The sequence below is a fragment of the Panicum virgatum genome, chromosome 3K (genome assembly GCF_016808335.1).
Source record: "Panicum virgatum strain AP13 chromosome 3K, P.virgatum_v5, whole genome shotgun sequence".
In the NCBI taxonomy this organism is placed as follows: Eukaryota; Viridiplantae; Streptophyta; class Magnoliopsida; order Poales; family Poaceae; genus Panicum; species Panicum virgatum.
The window spans coordinates 34,799,072-34,816,258 of record NC_053138.1 but is presented as its reverse complement, the minus strand read 5'-3'; the positions used below and the strand labels follow the sequence as shown (position 1 = coordinate 34,816,258).

Sequence of the window (17,187 nt, the reverse complement as noted above, 5' to 3'; positions counted from 1 at the left end):
CAATTTGTACCCAAAGTTTATAATTATTGAAGTTAGCTTCATAAAAATAAGTAAAAGGAAATAGTATCACTCGCCGGGAAGCAAAATGGTTTTTCAGTTATATAAATCAAGTAATTATTACTCAAGACAGAAGTACACGTACTAGTTCAGTTTGTTAACGAAGAGAATCAACCAGTACAACTGATCTCAGAACTGCATTAATGATTCAAATAATTTCGCAGAGATTGCAAGTTGAAGCAACACCTGCAACTAGATTCGTTTGCTCAACTAGTTTACAGAGCCCATCATGTGCACTGCACGAGATGAAGCATCGATGCATAGAAAATCAGATCGACTTGTTGGGACCTAATTAACCGGAGCAAATATATGTTGTCGACATTGCACTTTCTTTGTCTCTGGCGCCATTAATTACAATTTGGAAGGGTCTAACGCACCAAGGTCAGATCAGTTTGTTGGGTTGAGTTGATTAAGACTAAGCTCAGGGGGTAGAGCAGACACATATATAGACAAAGTCCATTTCTTGTCTTATCTTGGCCGTAATGAGCCAAATAGTGTGTTTATTATTGATACGCATACCAAGCCAGTATATTTGGTTTCAGAACTTGATGATGAGTTTTATTGTCTTGGTAATGAGCCAAACATATATGCTTTCTGAACAAATACAAAGGAAGGTTGCACATATGCATAGTTTAACCTTTGAACACATGTACATATGTACATATGCATAGCCCAAAAAACAAAGTTGGTCATGAACATGTGGATCGAGTTTTTAGCTAGTGCCAATGCATGTTTAACCTTTGAACTATAATTCCATGCCCTAAGTTACAAACTTTTAAAACTAGCCCTCGCATGGGAGCAGTAGAAATAGACATAGATGTGCTTGTCATGGTGTGCTTCTCACGTCGCCATGCATGCAGTTTGACCAAGGCCTGACACGATTCCTTGGCCCCATTTCTTTACGCAAACTTCGAGCAGATAGTGAGAGGAAGAGTCCAACCACAATAATTACCGAGCTTGCAAGCACGAGAGGATCGGAGCTAGGGTGGTGGCACCAGGGTTTCCTTTTCGGCGGAATTTCGCTGAAATTTCGGTTTTTTTCGTTTCCGCTAGTTACCGGGATTCGAAATTTCGGTATTTTTTGATATATTTCATTTCAAAAATCAAAATTCAATAAATTTCGTCCAAAATCCACCGAAATCCACCGAAATTTCGGAACGAAATTTCGTTTCCGCTAAACACCGGGATTTCATCGGAAAACGAAATGGTTAACCCTGGGTGGCACTACCAATAGCAAACCTAACCCTATAGAAATCGAACAGGGCGATGGAGATATATATAGATCGAGGAAGGCTCGACGTGAATGTTTGTTTGGGAGACATTCACGTGGGCACTACGTCTCCTCGTGACCTCATCTCTTCCCCCGATTAATATTTTGCATTTTAATCCGTGGTGAATTCCCGATTAACATATATAGCTAGCCCTAGGACATCATGTAGCTCCACCTTGAGCGGATTACATATATGCGTGTAAGTGCAAGATATATTTAAATTCTTGTAGCAGTCGTCCAACAGTAGAAATGTTTGTAGCAAGTTCTCCATCATTATGATTTATGATTGAAGGTATATATATGTTTAATATATATTTGAAATTATATACAATATCCATAGTTTTGAATTTTGTTTTCTTTTTTCTCATTTGCGTGTGTGCGGGTAGGGGGGATATCATGCAGATTTCTACAATATATACATTATTTATTTATCCACTTTTGTGTAGCGTGTATCCATGGTATATTAATTAGGAAAAATTTATGAGACAAAAACAAAAAGCGAATGTGAGTAAGAGGCCAATATAATATGCAATGTTTGCACCAAAGCATAGACGCAAAGCTAGCTAATACCGAATTTTGATTTGTGTTTCTTTCATTCAGGGCCACCATAATCCATGAAATTTTGGTAAATAATTTTGATACCATGCATGACTGTGGCTCTTTTGGTTTCCTTTGGCATTTAGGTTTGTTGTTCTCTGCACCACTAGTACACTAAGTTGACGAAACTGAACTATATTAATTGTGACATGACATCTCCATTGACAAACTTAAATGTCGAAGTACTATATATCTCCTAGATTGTGGAAGCTTTTGCATGACGCGTATTGAACTATTGATACACATAGTCTTGGTTTATTTTAGTTTCTTTGTCATTACTTTGAATATTTCCACGGCCCTAACAATGTAATGCATGCTGGAAAGTGGAAAATCTTTTTGGTCTTGACAAATATTATTGGAAACAGGGGATGACATAAAACCTGTTTAACCATGTTAAAACACCATCTAGAACATTTGTGGAGTTTCATAATCAAGTGATTTCAACCGTTTGTTGGATCTTGAATTGTGCTCAAGCTATATTATTCAAGGGCTGTACATGTAACAATCTTTCTCTCTCTATCAATTCTGTTTTTTTACTCATATAAAGAAAACAAAGCCTTCTTTCTCACTTGTTCAAAGATTATTCAGTTTAGGGTTGTTGATTGCTTGGCTAGGACCAGTGGTACTGATCACCATCTACTATGCTCAACCAAAAAATAAAATATATTGGCAGCATATGTAGGAGTAAACTATTGTTTGGACAGAATGCAAGCTAGCTAAGCTGTCTGACATAGGGTTCGATGAACAACTCAGCCATCGAAGAAGAACAGACAGAATCAAATGGTCCACTACTACAGAATAGGCTTTTGTTCCAGGTCATTTGTCCCGGTTACCTTTGGACCCGGGACAAAAGGTGGCTTTTGTCCCGGGTCCAAAGGAGCGGGGGGGACAGGGGCCTTTTGTCCCGGGTGGAGCCACCAACCGGGACAAAAGGCCCCCCTTTTGTCCCGGTTGGTGGCTCCACCCGGGACAAAAGGTCCAACCCTTTTTATCCCGGTTGGTAACACCAACCCGGACAAAAGGGTGACCCTTTTATCCCGGTTGGTGGTACCAACCGGGACAAAAGACCCTTTTTGTCCCGGGTGGAGCCACCAACCGGGACAAAAGGCCCCTCTACGTGATAGTTCAAAAGGGAGTTATTCTTTACTGAGTCACATGTACTACTTAGGTGAGTTGGCAAGCAGGCCATGCGCTAGGCAATAGGTCTTGGGTTCCAATCCCGCAGGGCGCAAATATTTTTTAGCACGAGGGACATTTTGTTCCGGTTCTACCACCCGGGACAAAAGCCTCCAGCGCTTTTGTCCCGGCGGCCGAATCCCGGTTCCAAAACCGGGACAAATGGCCATATGGAACCGGGACAAAAGGCTGTTTTTGTAGTAGTGGTCGGAGCCTCTTAATTGCACTCTGACACCGGACCCCAAAGCGCTGTCATGGATTCCGTAGAAAACAAAACATGTTTTTCTATGCGTACACATGTTGCTGGCTAGCTAGAGGTACACATGTGTAGGGTCCCCAGCAGAAAACTCGCCTCGCTGTTGTGAGCTGCGCTGCAAGCGCTACTCAGAGCCGTCCGATACGCTCCCGATTTCATCATCCATCGTTTGCAGATTTTGATAGTGTCTTGCTTTGAATAAAGCTTGCGGAGAGAGAGTGAAAGAGAAAGAGCACACACCGAACCGGAGAGAACAGACATCTTTCACTCGTTGACTGCATTCTCCAATGCCGAGTTTAATGAGATGCTGAAACCTTGGATTCCCTCTCTATACCCAAGCCATAACGACCAGAGATTTTCAATGCCTCAACTTTGGTGTGAACAGTATGCATTTGCAATGAATTTTAACTCATTAACTTGTGGCAAAATTGTATCCCCCATCTGTTTTTAATATGCGCATTAGTATTTTACAAAGTCTCTAGTACTATATTGTGACCATCAGTTCTGTTAGAATGTACTCCCTCCGTTCAATTATAGGTCGTTTGACTTTTTTCACTCCAAGTTTGACCATTCGTCTTATTCAAAAATTAGTGCAAAATATCAATTATTTTGTTGTGGCTTACTTCATCAATACAAGTTCTTCAAGAATGAGTTAAATTTGATTATATTTTCATAAATTTTTTGAATAAGACGAGTGGTCAAACTTGGTGTAAAAAAAATCAAACGATCTATAATTAGGAACGGAGGGAGTATTATCAACTGCTACGAATTCCATGCACATATGCATGTTTTTTTTTACTATCTGTTGGTCAAAATTTATGAGGTCTGACTCTCTTAAATTTAATACTTTTACTAAAAACGAGGGAGTAAGTAATAACATAATATAGTATTTACCCAGAAAATAATCTATACTATAAAAGTTGAAACATTTGAATACAATTATCATCAACAATTAGTCTACCCACCTTCTCACAAAACACTTCATGTTGGCCCACAGGTAAGGCGAAAATGTTTGACAGCACCTGGCAGACTGAAAAAACTGAGTGATGGAGAATGATTCCACCAAAACTAAAAAGTTTTTCTCACCCCGCCATTCCATACCCGCCCTCCCTGCTGTACCCGCCCCCTCATTGGTCGCGCCCCTCCCTAATCCGCGTTGATCAGTTTTGATTTTTGGAAGGCAAGCAACAAATCGGCAATTTGGAAGGTGCCCCTCCCTGATCCGCGTTGAATAGTTTTTATTTTTGGAAGGCAAGCAACAAATCAGCAATTTGGAAGGTGCCCCGTCAATGATCCGCGTTGATCAGTTTTTATTTTTAAAAGGCGAGCAACAAATCAGCAATTTGCAAGGTGAGCAATAAATCACGTTGATCAGTTTGGAAGGTGAGCACCACGCGCGGTCGCGCGCCTGAATCATCGCCACACGCTCGCTCGCCGCACGCGCGCTCACCGCTCGCTCGCCGTGCCCGCTCGCCGCGCGCACCCAACGGCTCGCCGCGCACTCGCCACCCTCGCTCACCGCGCCCGACGGACGGCACTCGATCCCGACGGGCTCACGCTCGCCGCGCGCACCCGACGACTCGCCGCGCTCGACGGCCGGCACTCGATCCCGACGGCGGCTGCTCCGACGGCCACGGCTCTTGACTGCCCTGACTCCCGACGAGCGCTGCTCCGACGACCTCTGCTTCGACGGCTCGCGCGCTGGCCCTCCTTTGTCCTGGTCATCGCCGTGCGTGACGCTCGCTGGCACTTTCGCCGCGCCCGACGCCCGGCACAGATCCCGACGGCGGCTGCTCAGACGACGCTGTTTGGAAGGTATAAACCATACTGATGAATTTCTTTTTGCGTGTTCTGATCACGTACCGATGGCTTCACGTCCAATTGCCGTGACCACGCCGGACAGCGCGAGTCTACGTCGACGCCACGACAAGAACGGACACCGGACACCGGACGACCACGCTCTACATTGACGCCACGACCAATCACGCCGACCACATCCGACGCCGCGATCACACTGGACGGTGCAACCACGACGACGACCACAGTCTACATCGACGGCGCACCGCGACTCCAACGACCAGAGTGTTCCGCTTGGGGACATAACCAACGCACAGAATCAAGATTTTGGTTCTAAAAAAAGGACAAGAGTTCTTGAAGACGGTGAGTGCCACAACATATTAGTTGATTCAATTACAATATCTGGAAAACTAATTCTTAGATGTATGTGTGCACGTCTGTTTCTTAGATGATGATCTAAGAAACGTTAGGCGTCAAAAAGCTAGAGATCGTTATGCGAATATGCCGCCAGATAAGAAGGCAAAACTTAATGCAAAGAAAAGGGAAAACTATGATCGAAAGAAGGCAGAGAAGCAATCTGTAGGTTCGTTACATGTTGCTAGATAATTTGTGAAAGTTATATGCCAAATACTGTGTGATACATAAATTATGAAAGTTATTGATGTCAGGATTGACGGATACACCCCAGTCGGCATTGTTACATGCTGATGGAATTCCATGTTTGGTGGACACACCGAAGTCGGCGGTGATCCACATTGCTGGAACTGCAGGTTAGTCCTATTTCTTATATACTTTTCTTCTTGAAAGAATGATTAATGCTATGGCATGGTGATAGGACTGTTAGGCACCCCACACTCAGATCTATTGCATTTGGATGGAACTGCGGTTTTGAATGGAGCTGCTGGTGTTGGTGCAAGTGAGCAAATACACATGCCCATGAGTCAATACGAAACTGGTTTGTCCAATGATTACAGTTAATTTATATGTATAGAAGAATAGATTTCAATGTGCTTCGGATGGAATTCCATGTTTCAATGTGAAATTGCAACCCACTATATATCCAATTTAGATAATTTTGAAATGCTATGGCACGGTTGTAGGACTGTCTGGCACCCCACTTTCGGCTCTGTTGCATGTGGATGGAACTGTAGTTTTGAATGGAACTGCTGGTACTGTTGCAAGTGAGCGAATACACGTGCCCATGAATCAACGTGGAATTGGTTTTGTACAATTATTACAATTAATTTATATGTAGATATGTATAGATTTCAATGTGCTTTGGATGGAACCCCATGTTTCACTGTTGCAGCCCACTATATATCTGTTGCAGATGTCCTACTAGCTACTGGGGCAAATGATTCATCAGATTGGCTTCGTCGCAATGATTCATATACATGGACCTTTTGCACCAGGAGCAATATTGCTAGGACCGACACAGACACTGTGATAACAGGTATAATGAAGTGGTTATTATTTCTTGCATTCCATGTGATCTTCATTTTTTTGTTATGGCAGACGATGCTGCCACGGTCTCGCCTGGTAGTGCAAGAAAACAGAAAAAAAAGAGAGAGGGAGCCAATTAGGTTTGCAACAATGTCCATTGAGGAAAGGACCGAAAGGAATACCAAGCAAAGGGAAAGATACAATATTATGAAAAGTGCAGGTTTGTCAGTAGGTTTTAATTATAAATTTATAATATTTGTTGAGTAAGTTTTGTGACTGCTTATAAAATTATATTATATAATTTTAATACAGGCCTGACATTCCAGTCACCAGTCCTCGGCACAAAAGAACCTTGTTTCACTCAAGAGTTTGGGCTGGCCCCTATGATAGGTTCATTTTACAGACGTTGCTTGTATAGGCTTCGAGTGTGATTCATTCTGGTCGTTATATTTGCATCTAACCTAATTATTTTCTATTTTCTTTATCTTTACAGATGAAAAAGATGAAGTATCGCGTGAAAGCATTAAAAAAAGGGGACATGAAGAGGTATGCTGAGATGCCGCCTCTGTTAAGACATGAAAAGATAGTCAAAACTAATGAAGGAAGACGCCAGAACAGTTATTTGACAGGTATATACAACGTGGTCCTACCAGTTTGCTTATAGGTTGGACATATTATTTTGCTGAGGACTATAATTTCTTCTATATGTGTACTATAATATTTAGCCTACAATTTCAGGTGAACAAATAAATACGCCTGTTACCGGGAACTTACAGTCTGTGTTGACGCAACAACAGTCTCCTACATTAACTAGGGCACGCACTAGAAATGTGGATTGAGATGATCAGTTTGACTCGGGATTATGGGAACCAGATGATCCAATGCATGGTGTTGAAGGTATGTTTAATGATTTTCATACCTATCCAAATTATTAGTAGTACCCTAAGTTTGTGTTTTCATAATGATTAAAGTAAATAAAATGATGAAGTGATTTGTTGCTTGTATTACTTAATAGAAAATGATTTTGACCAACTGAACCCCGAGGATTATGGACCTGCTGATATAGAGGACAACCAAGCACGCGTATTTCATCACCAGGGTCAGTTACTAATCCGAATGGACTCACTAATATATTAATATATATTTTTAATTAATAAACAATCCCTTATTTCACTGTAATCCCGCAGATTTCCAGTACCAGTATGCTGTTGATGCTGATATTGGGTACAAAGGTTCGGATCCGTATGATGCAGTGTACAAGGATCTTCCAAAAAAACATCATGTTCTGAAAAAGGCAAAAAATTGTCAATTCTGCCATGCAAAGAGGTTCCCAGGTGAAGGGCCTGCCTTCTGTTGCAGGAAAGGGAAGGTTAATATATATATTCTAGAGATACCGGTTGAGCTCCGCCGCTTGTTTGCCAGTCAGACTGACAACGATGCAAAATATTTTAGGAAGCACATTCGTTATTTTAACAGTCACTTCTCATTCACAAGCTTTGGAGTTTCCATTGATCATAATCTCGCATCTGCAAGAGGTACTGGTGTCTATTGTTTTAAAGCACACGGTCAGATTTATCATAGATTGGATCAGGTTATTTTTATGACACTGATGAGATCATTGCGCATAGGGTCAAGAGGTCTCCTAAGCTTGATACTTCCATGATCCGATTGATTTTGAGGATTCTGCAGTACAACATTGAACTTAATACAAGTATATCTGTTGATCAAAGGAGATATAATGCCCCTAGGATGGATCAGGTCGCTGCTATATGGATGGATGGTAATGACCCTCAGCAGCGGTTTTCTCGCAGCATAATAATATATGGCAGTGAGGATCGACCTCACTATATCAGGGCGTACCATGGTTGCTACGACCCATTAGCCTACCCTGTGTTGTGTCCTGATGGTGAGACTGGATGGGAGGATAAAAAGATTGAATATCAGGATCCACCTCCTGCTAAGCCGAAGAGAAAGTATACGAAGCGTAAGAATCAAGGTTTGTTTAGTATATTCCAATTATCTTTCAAATATAGTAGATAATATTATTGATTATTTATTGCTATTTTGGAGAGTAAACATATATTATCTCATTCACAGATGATCTTTCTGATGGGGAATCAGGCGCAGTTCAGTTGCAGCCTCCTAAAAAGGGAAAACACCGACATTCAGTGTATTACAATTTTAATGGGGAAGACCATGATATGGATGAGCAAAGTGGCGATGAGGATGATCCCAATGATGAGCTTGATGACATAGGTATGAACACACTTTCCATTTATTGTTTTATATTATGTATTATACATGTATTATATATGGAAATAATATTAAGTAATGATATAGACTCACCTTCCAACACTCTCTACATCTAACAGCTGGTGGAGGATCTCGGCGTCGCGTCACTGCAAGAGAGTACTATTGTTTCAAGCTACAGATTCGTGAAGGTCAATTCAATGTGTTCTTTCATGCTGGTCAGCTCTTCCAGCAATTTGCAGTAGATATGTATGTCAAGGTTGAGTCAATGCGTCTAGATTGGTACGCGAAGCCAGCAAATCAGGCTATAATTCGTGTAGATTTATATCAGGTGAGCTTTGATTTAACTATGAGCCATCAAGTCGCAATTGAATGTAATTGTATCAATTAGCATCTAAAATTTTACAATTCTTCTGTGGTCAGGGTCTTCTTGACACGCTCGCCGCTGGAGAGGTTGATGCTTGTTTTGAGTAAGGATTTTCCCGGCAGTGATCGTGATGTGCAAAGTTAGGTTCATGGATGCAATGACACTGGTTACACGGTATGGGAAGTTAGATTTCTTTGTAACAATGACATGCAATCCGTATTGGGATGAGATAGTTGCAGAATTGCTGCCAGGGCAGACACCCCAAGATCGACCTAATGTTGTTGTGAGGGTGTATCATGCTAAGTTGTTGGACCTTCATGATTTTTTGATTAAAAAGGGTCACTTGGGCACGGTTGCTGCATGGGCGCATGTAACAGAGTTTCAGAAGAGGGGCTTGCCACATAAGCACTTTCTACTGGTTATGGAGTCCGGGAGTAAGCTAAAGAGTCCTGATGATTATGATAGATATATTTCAGCTGAACTGCCTTACAAGAAAAAGTATCCTGAGTTACATAAGCTTGTATGCCAACATATGATGCATGGTCCGTGTGGAGTTCTAAACAAGGACTGTTCATGCATGGTTGATGGTGAATGTCGCTTCCGGTACCCTCGCCAGTTCAGTGAAAGTACGCAGCAAGGAAAGGACTCTTATCCAGTATACAGAAGACGAGAGGATGGGCAGAAAGTGAAGGTGCGTAAGGAATGGTTTGATAACCGATGGGTGGTTCCTTATAATCCAGTCCTGCTGATGAGGTATAATTGCCACATTAATGTAGAGATCTGTTGCAGTATTAAGTCTGTTAAGTATCTATACAAATATATATATATATATATATAAAGGGCATGATCGCGCATCTTTCTCTCTTGAGCCTAAGGATAATGGGAAGAAAGTAATCAATGAGATAAAACAGTACAGAGATTCTAGGATGATAACTGCTATAGAGGCTGTGTACAGATTATATGCATTTAAGTTGTATTCTATGTCTCCACCTATACTGCAGATGCAGGTACACCTTGAGGGTATGCTTATGGTTGCCTATAAGTCTACTGATAACCTGAATAATGTTGTCAAGTCTGAAAAATCACAGAGGTCCATGCTTACAGAGTATTTCAATGTGAATAGATCAAACCCTGCAACTCGCCAATATCTCTATAGAGAGTTTCCTGAGCACTTCACCTGGAACAAGTCAAAGAAGTTCTGGAAGCCTAGGAAGGTTAAAAGGATTCAGATTGGCAGGTTGGTCTATGCAAATCCTGCCGAAGGTGAGAGGTACTACCTTCGGATCATGTTGAACCATGTTAGAGGTGCAACCTCGTATGAGAATCTGAGAACATGGCGGGGTGTTACGTATGCGACATTTAGACAGGCATGTGAGGTTATGGGGCTTGTTGAATCAGACAAGTCACTTGATGATTGCCTCACGGAATCGGCTCAGTTCAGGATGTCTTGTTCGTTGCAGAGGTTTTTCGCCACTATAATGATTTTTTTGTGAGTGTACTAATATACGACGTCTTTGGGACAACCATCTTGACCCTATGTCTGAGGATTTTCATCGTACATGTGACAACAGCTCGAGAATTGAACAGATGGTGCTTAGAGATATATCATATCATTTGACATCTATGGGCAAGGATATCAGGCACTACGGTTTGCCGGAGATACACCTGACTGGTGAGTAATCTCGAATGCTTTAGTTATACATACATACATACATACATACATACATACATACATACATACATACATACATACATACATACATACATACATACATACATACATACATACATACATACATACATACATACATATAATTTGAGTACCACTACCATTTCTAATAATTTCAACTCATGCAAATTTTTGTTATATATTCATATTTTACAGAGGAAGAGCGATCAAGGGATCATTATAGGGAACTTACTGAGGAGCAGAACCTTGGGTTTGATGAGGATCATCTGAAGATTGTTGAGACACTTAATGCAGAACAAATGGCTGGTTATGAGGAAATTCTTGATCATGTTTTGAAGAACAAAGGACAGGTGTTTTTGTAGATGGTCCAGGCGGCATCGGTAAAACTTATCTCTACAAAGCTTTGATTGCTAAGGTGCGGTCTATGGATCTTATTGTTGTTGCTACTGCTCCATCTGGTATAGCTGCTTCCATTATGCCTGGTGGGCGCACCGCACATTCTCGCTTCAAGATTCCAATAAAACTTAGTGGCAATACTATGTGTAGCTTTACAAAGCAGAGTGGCACAGCAGAGCTGCTTAGAAAGGCATCTCTGATAATATGGGATGAGCTTGCAATGACTAAGAGGCAAGCAGTTGAGGCTCTTGATAGATCACTTAGGAATATAATGAGTTGTGATATTGCGTTTGAAGGGAAGGTTATGTTGTTTGGTGGTGACTTCAGACAGGTTCTTCCTGTGGTGCCGCGTGGAACAAGAGCTCAGATCACTGATGCAACCTTACTGAGATCATACATATGGGAAAGTGTTCGGCGGATCAGGTTGACCCAGAACATGCGAGCTCAGGCTGATACAAGGTTTGCAGATTACTTATTGAGGTTTGGTAATGGGACCGAGGAAGCATTTGATGGTGACTACGTGTGGCTTCCTGATGACATTTTGATTCACAATCCTCCAGAGGATGATTCCATTGACATCCTTATTGATCAGGTGTTCCCGAATCTTGTTGCTAATTGCACTTCTACCTCTTATATGTGCGAGCGTGCGATACTATCCACCAGGAATGAACATGTTGATGCCGTGAATGCACTTATGATTGATAGATTTCCGGGGAAGCAGAAGATTTTCTATAGCTTCGACTCTGTGGATGATAACTCACGTAATAATTATCCTCTTGATTTTCTCAACTCGATTACCTCTAATGGGCTGCCCCCTCATGAGTTGAAGGTTAAGAAGAATTGTCCTGTTATATTGCTTCGTAATCTTGATCCTCATAATGGCCTTTGCAATGGAACTCGGTTGATGCTGAAATTGTTAATGGGCAGCATGCAGGAAAGAGGGTGTTCATAACAAGGATACCAATGTCTCCTTCCGAAGACCTCACTCTTCCATTCAAGTTTAAGAGGAAGCAATTCCCCATCAGGTTGAGTTTTGCGATGACAATTAACAAGGCGCAGGGGCAGACCATACCTAATGTAGGTATCTACCTCCCCGAGCCTGTCTTTTCACACGGACAATTGTACGTGGCTCTGTCAAGAGGTGTATCTCGTGAGAGTATGTGGGTTCTTGCAAAGAGAAACATGAACATCGATCCTGCTGGAAAGAGTACGAAGAATATTGTATACACAGATGTCTTGAAATTGTGAGGTGTGTTTGTGCAGGAACTTTATATATCCGTAGGATGTAGTAATTGCATTTATGCACTCATAGTCATGTGCATGCATGCTCTTCTAAGCATATATGTTGTTCATGCAGGTCACACGTTTGGAGATTATGACCTCCCTGATTATCTGAATGTTTTGATATATGTTTGGTGTACATGTGTAAACAAATTTTTTTATCTTGATTTGTGACATGTCTATTATGAGATTATTCTTATATATATTCTTGCTAGCATTTTGTTGAGTGTGAAAAAGATTATATATATATATTCTGAAGTATTTTTAAGTTTCATTATTCTAAAATAATATTGTGCCTCAGTTTACAATTATTCTGATTTGATATTACTACTTATTTTTTGTACTCTCTAATATAATAGCTACCGCATAATAATATTTTTAAATATAACTATTTCTTAAACATGTGATATTTTTAAATATAATTGTTTTTTAAACACGTGCCACAGGCACGTGCACATCCACTAGTAAGAAAAAAAATGAAAGAAGATTAGCACAGGGTACCACGTGACATGCATGGATCAATGGAGCAATAAACACTGAGAACTGTAGCTCTGAAATTGGAAGCAATTTTCCACAGAGGGAGGAGGGATCTGAACTTTCTCAAGGAATTACAAAACTCCCGGAACGGATCGGAGCAGCCCGCAACAGTGGCTCAGATAGCTTTTGTTTTTGTGAGAAAGAAAATTGCCTTTGCAAGACCCAACACCACCTGAGCCAGTTCCTATCTAGGAAACTTGGCCCAACTTCATCCAGGCCTAGCCCATCGTTGAAGCATTTGAAATAGAAAGCTATTGGGCCTAGCCATCGTTGAAGCAGTTGAAGTAGGAAGCTATTTTTGCAGTACAAAATCAGAAGACAGAAAATAAGAACAGCTAACCAACGCCCACAAGGTTAAGAGCTTGCGCTCTACCGACTGAGCTAGACGGGCTACGGATGCCAAGCGCCCCATTGAATCAAAATTATTGATTGTAATGCTTTTCCCTCTCATCCCTTAAAGCAACAGGTAGATTTCAGTTACAGTCCCCATTCCCCAACCAGTACTAATTCTTGATTTGGGAATATATTCTTGATTAGATGAAATCAGAATGTACGTTTTTATTTCTTTTTCCAACGAAAGTTACTAAGTTCCAAAAGGAACAACATATATAGCTGGCCCTCGCAACATACCATAGTGGTAGTGGCTGTTTAGCCACCTAAGAGGGTGAAAGTGTGTAGACAAAGATATAATGGTGTTTCATCTTATTTGCACCACACCAAACAGGCTCGCGACATCATGTTCTTTCCACGCCTTGTCTCGTGCCTCAAGACCATTTCCATCGTGCTTTTGACATATCATCACTTCATTCTGGTGTGCTGATGAAGCTAAATTCTTGTGTGTTAATTATTTGCATAATCTGAATGAAAAAAAGCTGTAAACTAACGTACTTAACTTGTACATAATCAAAATTTCCAGGCTTTTCCCTCCTTTTTGTGTAGCTTGGAGAAAATATTTTTCCTGGGACATCTATATATCCCGTCTAATTTCTTCCTGTACCAGTCTTGTCTGTAGCTAAAATTTAAATTCATACAGACAAAATATATATACAGCGGGCACATCTGAACTCTTCGACGGTGCAGTCATGTTGACTTCATAACGACTCTGGGCAGGACTCTTGTGCTAATGGGCCTCAGGTCTTCTGTTGAGAATAGACTGGAGCAATTGGCCTGGACATCCTCCATCACCCTCCTACAGCAGGCCAGATGTGCCATCGTTGTCGTGGGGTCATATCTGGGAGGAGCTTTCCTGCCGTCACCAAATTATCCTATCCCAGGTGCCGATTAGTTCGCTGTCTTGTACCATGTTGACGGACGGCACCTGCATAAAGGAGAGCCGCCTGCACATTCCGTGTGGTCTCTAGCTTCTACGCTCGTGAACCATTGCGTTTACACCACGCTGACTTGTCCCCAGCTTCACATAAAGCTAGCTCCACGTCATCTCAAATATTCGGTACAATAAATCTACCATAGCCAACCAATCGTCCAGTATATATATTTTTGTAATTATTGTAGACTGGCGTGTGAACTTCTCTATATACACACATGACACACCTAAAGAGTTATCTTTAAATAATTTGGTGCACCATACACAAACCGTGCATGACTTCTATCGTTCTTTGATTTAGAGTACATACATAATTCATTATTTAAAAAACACATTATAAACATGGATATGCTACTTATAAATACACGCACACTCACTCTTACAAGCACTTTCAGCAGAAATTGACATAAATTTTGAGATTGATGAAGTTATCATAGCCGCCTCGGTGTTAACGGACATTATATTTCTGAGAAAAATAATAGTCATAAATGTGAACTCATGCTCGGTTGGAGATTCAAACTCGAGTGGATATATCAAAAAGAGATTCAGTCTGCGAGCCCTTCTTTCCCCTTCCACAGTTCTCTAGAGGCGAAACAGGGGCATCGCCGCTTTCCGGCGTTGATCCGTCCGATTCCCCGCCTCCGGCGGCTGGAATCGGGCGGATCGGTGTCCAGCGTAGGTGTAGCTACTAGTATAGGTTAGGTTTGTGCTAGGTGGCTAGGTTTTGCCAGTGGATTTGATCGCCGAGGTCTGGTTGTCTTCAGTGGCGGTGACGCAGTGGGTTCATATCCATGGCGGCTTCTTTTGCTCCTGATGGTTCTTCCGTCGGTGAGAAGTGTATATACGGGGTGCTTTGTCTTCGGCGGTTGTTGGCGTGGATGCGTTGTCTTCTCCTTCTCCTCCGACGGCGGTAGCTCCAGGTCTGTCTTCCATCTTCCTTGCGGAAGGGTGGATTCCTCTAGCATCCCTGGGGATGTGCTCTTTGTCTACATTGCTGCTTCATACAGTGACGTTGGACTGGGGTTCTTGTCATCGGCGGCGACGGCGGTGGCAGCGGACTCTTCTTCCTCTTCTTCCCTCCGTGAGTGGGTGGCCGATGCTCGTTCAGAGACTACGATGCGCGCTGGAGGTTGTTCCAGGCGTTGGTTCTTGTGGCATATCCAAGGTTTGGGCTTGCTCAGGGAGGGGGAAGGTGGATCGACTTCTGGTCCGGTGATCCTTGCCGGCGGCTAGTGGAGCAGAGGTATGCCTCGATCTTGGGGGTCTTCAGCTTTAAATTTCAGTTGTTCCAGGGTGTTTGTTGTAAGACTCCAGGGATGTACTACTGTGCTACTTTATTAATATATCCCCCTTTCGCAAAAAAAAAAGAACTCGAGTGGATATGATAGATTGCACCACAAGAAACCTAACTGACTAAGCTATCATGCATCAATTTGCTTCTACAATATATATTTTTATATATTTCCCCAAAAATAGTTATATATTTGTGTTTCCTACTTTAAAGTCCAAAGCAATGAATGGATTTATTCTAGTTCAATAAATAAGATATTACATGTGATCCGAGATCCGAGTGGATTTATTAACTTTGGCGATGGTGTTTAAAGTGACAATTATCTATGTTAAGCTAAACAAAGTGGTGGACGTGTCATTTTCTACCAGATTGCCACGCTATCGAGAAAAATCTACAAACCACTTCAGATTCTTTAGCTTTATTAATGCTTCGTCAGTTGACGTTTAATCTATTTTATGTACAATGGTACAAACGGCTGCTGTTTGTAAGTTTTTGAAATCTAAACATAGACGGCTAAAAAGACAGGTGGTACAACAGCCTGTCTGTTTAGCTATCTGCAAGGTGTTTAATGCTTTATATGTAGCTATTCCTCGAAAAAAATGCTTTGTATGTAGCCAAGATCAATAGTAAATACCATTTTGTTGCTCACACTCCCCCGCTCTCATCTCCCATCTCACTCACACTCTTGCCTCGCGGCCCTGGTGGCTCCGCTGGCGCCCCCTCCCCGTTGGCCGAGTCCACCCGGCCTGCCTCCTCGCTGCCCCTCCTCGCGCCAGGCGTGGCTGCGCGGGTAGCCAGCGCGCGCGGGTAGTGCCGTGGCCGGCTCGGCGAGGCGGGCGGCAAGGCTCGACAGCTAGGGAGCGCGGGCAGCATCGCGGACGGCTTGGCGAGGCGCGGTGGCGTGGCAGCAAGCGCTAGCGGGTGGCACCACGGCCGTCTAGGCGAGGTGGGTGGAGGCTCGGCTGGCGACGCGATGGCCGAGCACGGGGTTGCGGCAACGGCCTCCGCGACAACAACATCGGCGGGCGGCGCAATGGCCGAACTCTGGGGCTACAGCAATGACCTCCACTCGCGCCAAAACTATGGTAACCAGGACTCAATCCGTGGCTGCCGTCGACGAGCCTAGCGCACAACGCGACGGCGTCGTCGTCTCCTCACGTTGGACAACGAGCCCGCGTCGTCGCCTCGCGAGTCAACGAGGGCGTCGTCAGCTCGCAGCCTCGGTTGTTTTCTTTTTGCAAAATGTACCGCACGCAGACGGCAAACTGGCGGGCGTTGTACATGCCTTATGGCATCGTCATGTTGACGTTTAATCCACATATTGTCTGCTCGAGTCAATTCAAGTGGACTCTCGATCATATTCTAGGTTTTAAAAGTTCCAACTGACCAGATTGCCAATTTTACAATTCCACAAGCTGTCTCTCCTTAATTTTTACCAAGCTTGTACACTGTACC

General features: G+C 42.6%; 3 protein-coding genes across 6 annotated transcripts; all 3 read left to right on the top strand.

The window, feature by feature from the left end:
* Positions 1-5,445: 5,445 nt before the first annotated feature.
* On the top strand, positions 5,446-6,214 carry LOC120701428. Its single transcript, XM_039985475.1, has 3 exons — positions 5,446-5,736; positions 5,822-5,923; positions 5,989-6,214. Exons 1-3 carry the CDS (start codon positions 5,655-5,657, stop codon positions 6,129-6,131), a joined length of 327 nt encoding a protein of 108 aa, XP_039841409.1. The 5' UTR covers positions 5,446-5,654; the 3' UTR covers positions 6,132-6,214.
* Positions 6,215-7,112: 898 nt separating this feature from the next.
* LOC120700869 lies at positions 7,113-9,320 on the top strand. The gene is made up of 8 exons (XM_039985076.1): positions 7,113-7,225; positions 7,335-7,493; positions 7,612-7,695; positions 7,784-8,187; positions 8,286-8,592; positions 8,694-8,852; positions 8,969-9,177; positions 9,270-9,320. The coding sequence occupies exons 2-8, from the start codon at positions 7,478-7,480 to the stop codon at positions 9,318-9,320; spliced, it is 1,230 nt and encodes a 409-aa protein (XP_039841010.1). The 5' UTR covers positions 7,113-7,225; positions 7,335-7,477.
* Positions 9,321-9,767: 447 nt separating this feature from the next.
* On the top strand, positions 9,768-12,680 carry LOC120699073. Of its 4 annotated transcripts, none has more exons than XM_039982934.1 (2): positions 9,768-9,966; positions 11,099-12,680. In XM_039982934.1, the coding sequence occupies exon 2, from the start codon at positions 11,328-11,330 to the stop codon at positions 12,249-12,251; it is 924 nt and encodes a 307-aa protein (XP_039838868.1). In that variant the 5' UTR covers positions 9,768-9,966; positions 11,099-11,327; the 3' UTR covers positions 12,252-12,680. The 4 variants fall into 4 exon arrangements, with proteins under 4 accessions (XP_039838868.1, XP_039838867.1, XP_039838866.1 ...); XM_039982933.1 differs by lacking the exon at positions 9,768-9,966 and adding an exon at positions 10,034-10,476; XM_039982932.1 differs by lacking the exon at positions 9,768-9,966 and adding an exon at positions 10,034-10,885.
* Positions 12,681-17,187: the final 4,507 nt, after the last annotated feature.

What these genes read in the sequence shown, in the direction of transcription:
- LOC120701428 (XM_039985475.1), top strand. Translation starts at nt 5,655, where the DNA reads ATGCCGCCAGATAAGAAGGCAAAACTTAATGCAAAGAAAAGGGAAAAC. An exon ending in GGCAGAGAAGCAATCTGTAG is followed by an intron (nt 5,737 to 5,821) that starts GTTCGTTACATG and finishes TATTGATGTCAG; the next exon opens with GATTGACGGATACACCCCAG. An exon ending in CCACATTGCTGGAACTGCAG is followed by an intron (nt 5,924 to 5,988) that starts GTTAGTCCTATT and finishes GCATGGTGATAG; the next exon opens with GACTGTTAGGCACCCCACAC.
- LOC120700869 (XM_039985076.1), top strand. An exon ending in TGATGAGCTTGATGACATAG is followed by an intron (nt 8,853 to 8,968) that starts GTATGAACACAC and finishes TACATCTAACAG; the next exon opens with CTGGTGGAGGATCTCGGCGT. An exon ending in TTCGTGTAGATTTATATCAG is followed by an intron (nt 9,178 to 9,269) that starts GTGAGCTTTGAT and finishes TTCTGTGGTCAG; the next exon opens with GGTCTTCTTGACACGCTCGC.
- LOC120699073 (XM_039982934.1), top strand. Translation starts at nt 11,328, where the DNA reads ATGGATCTTATTGTTGTTGCTACTGCTCCATCTGGTATAGCTGCTTCC.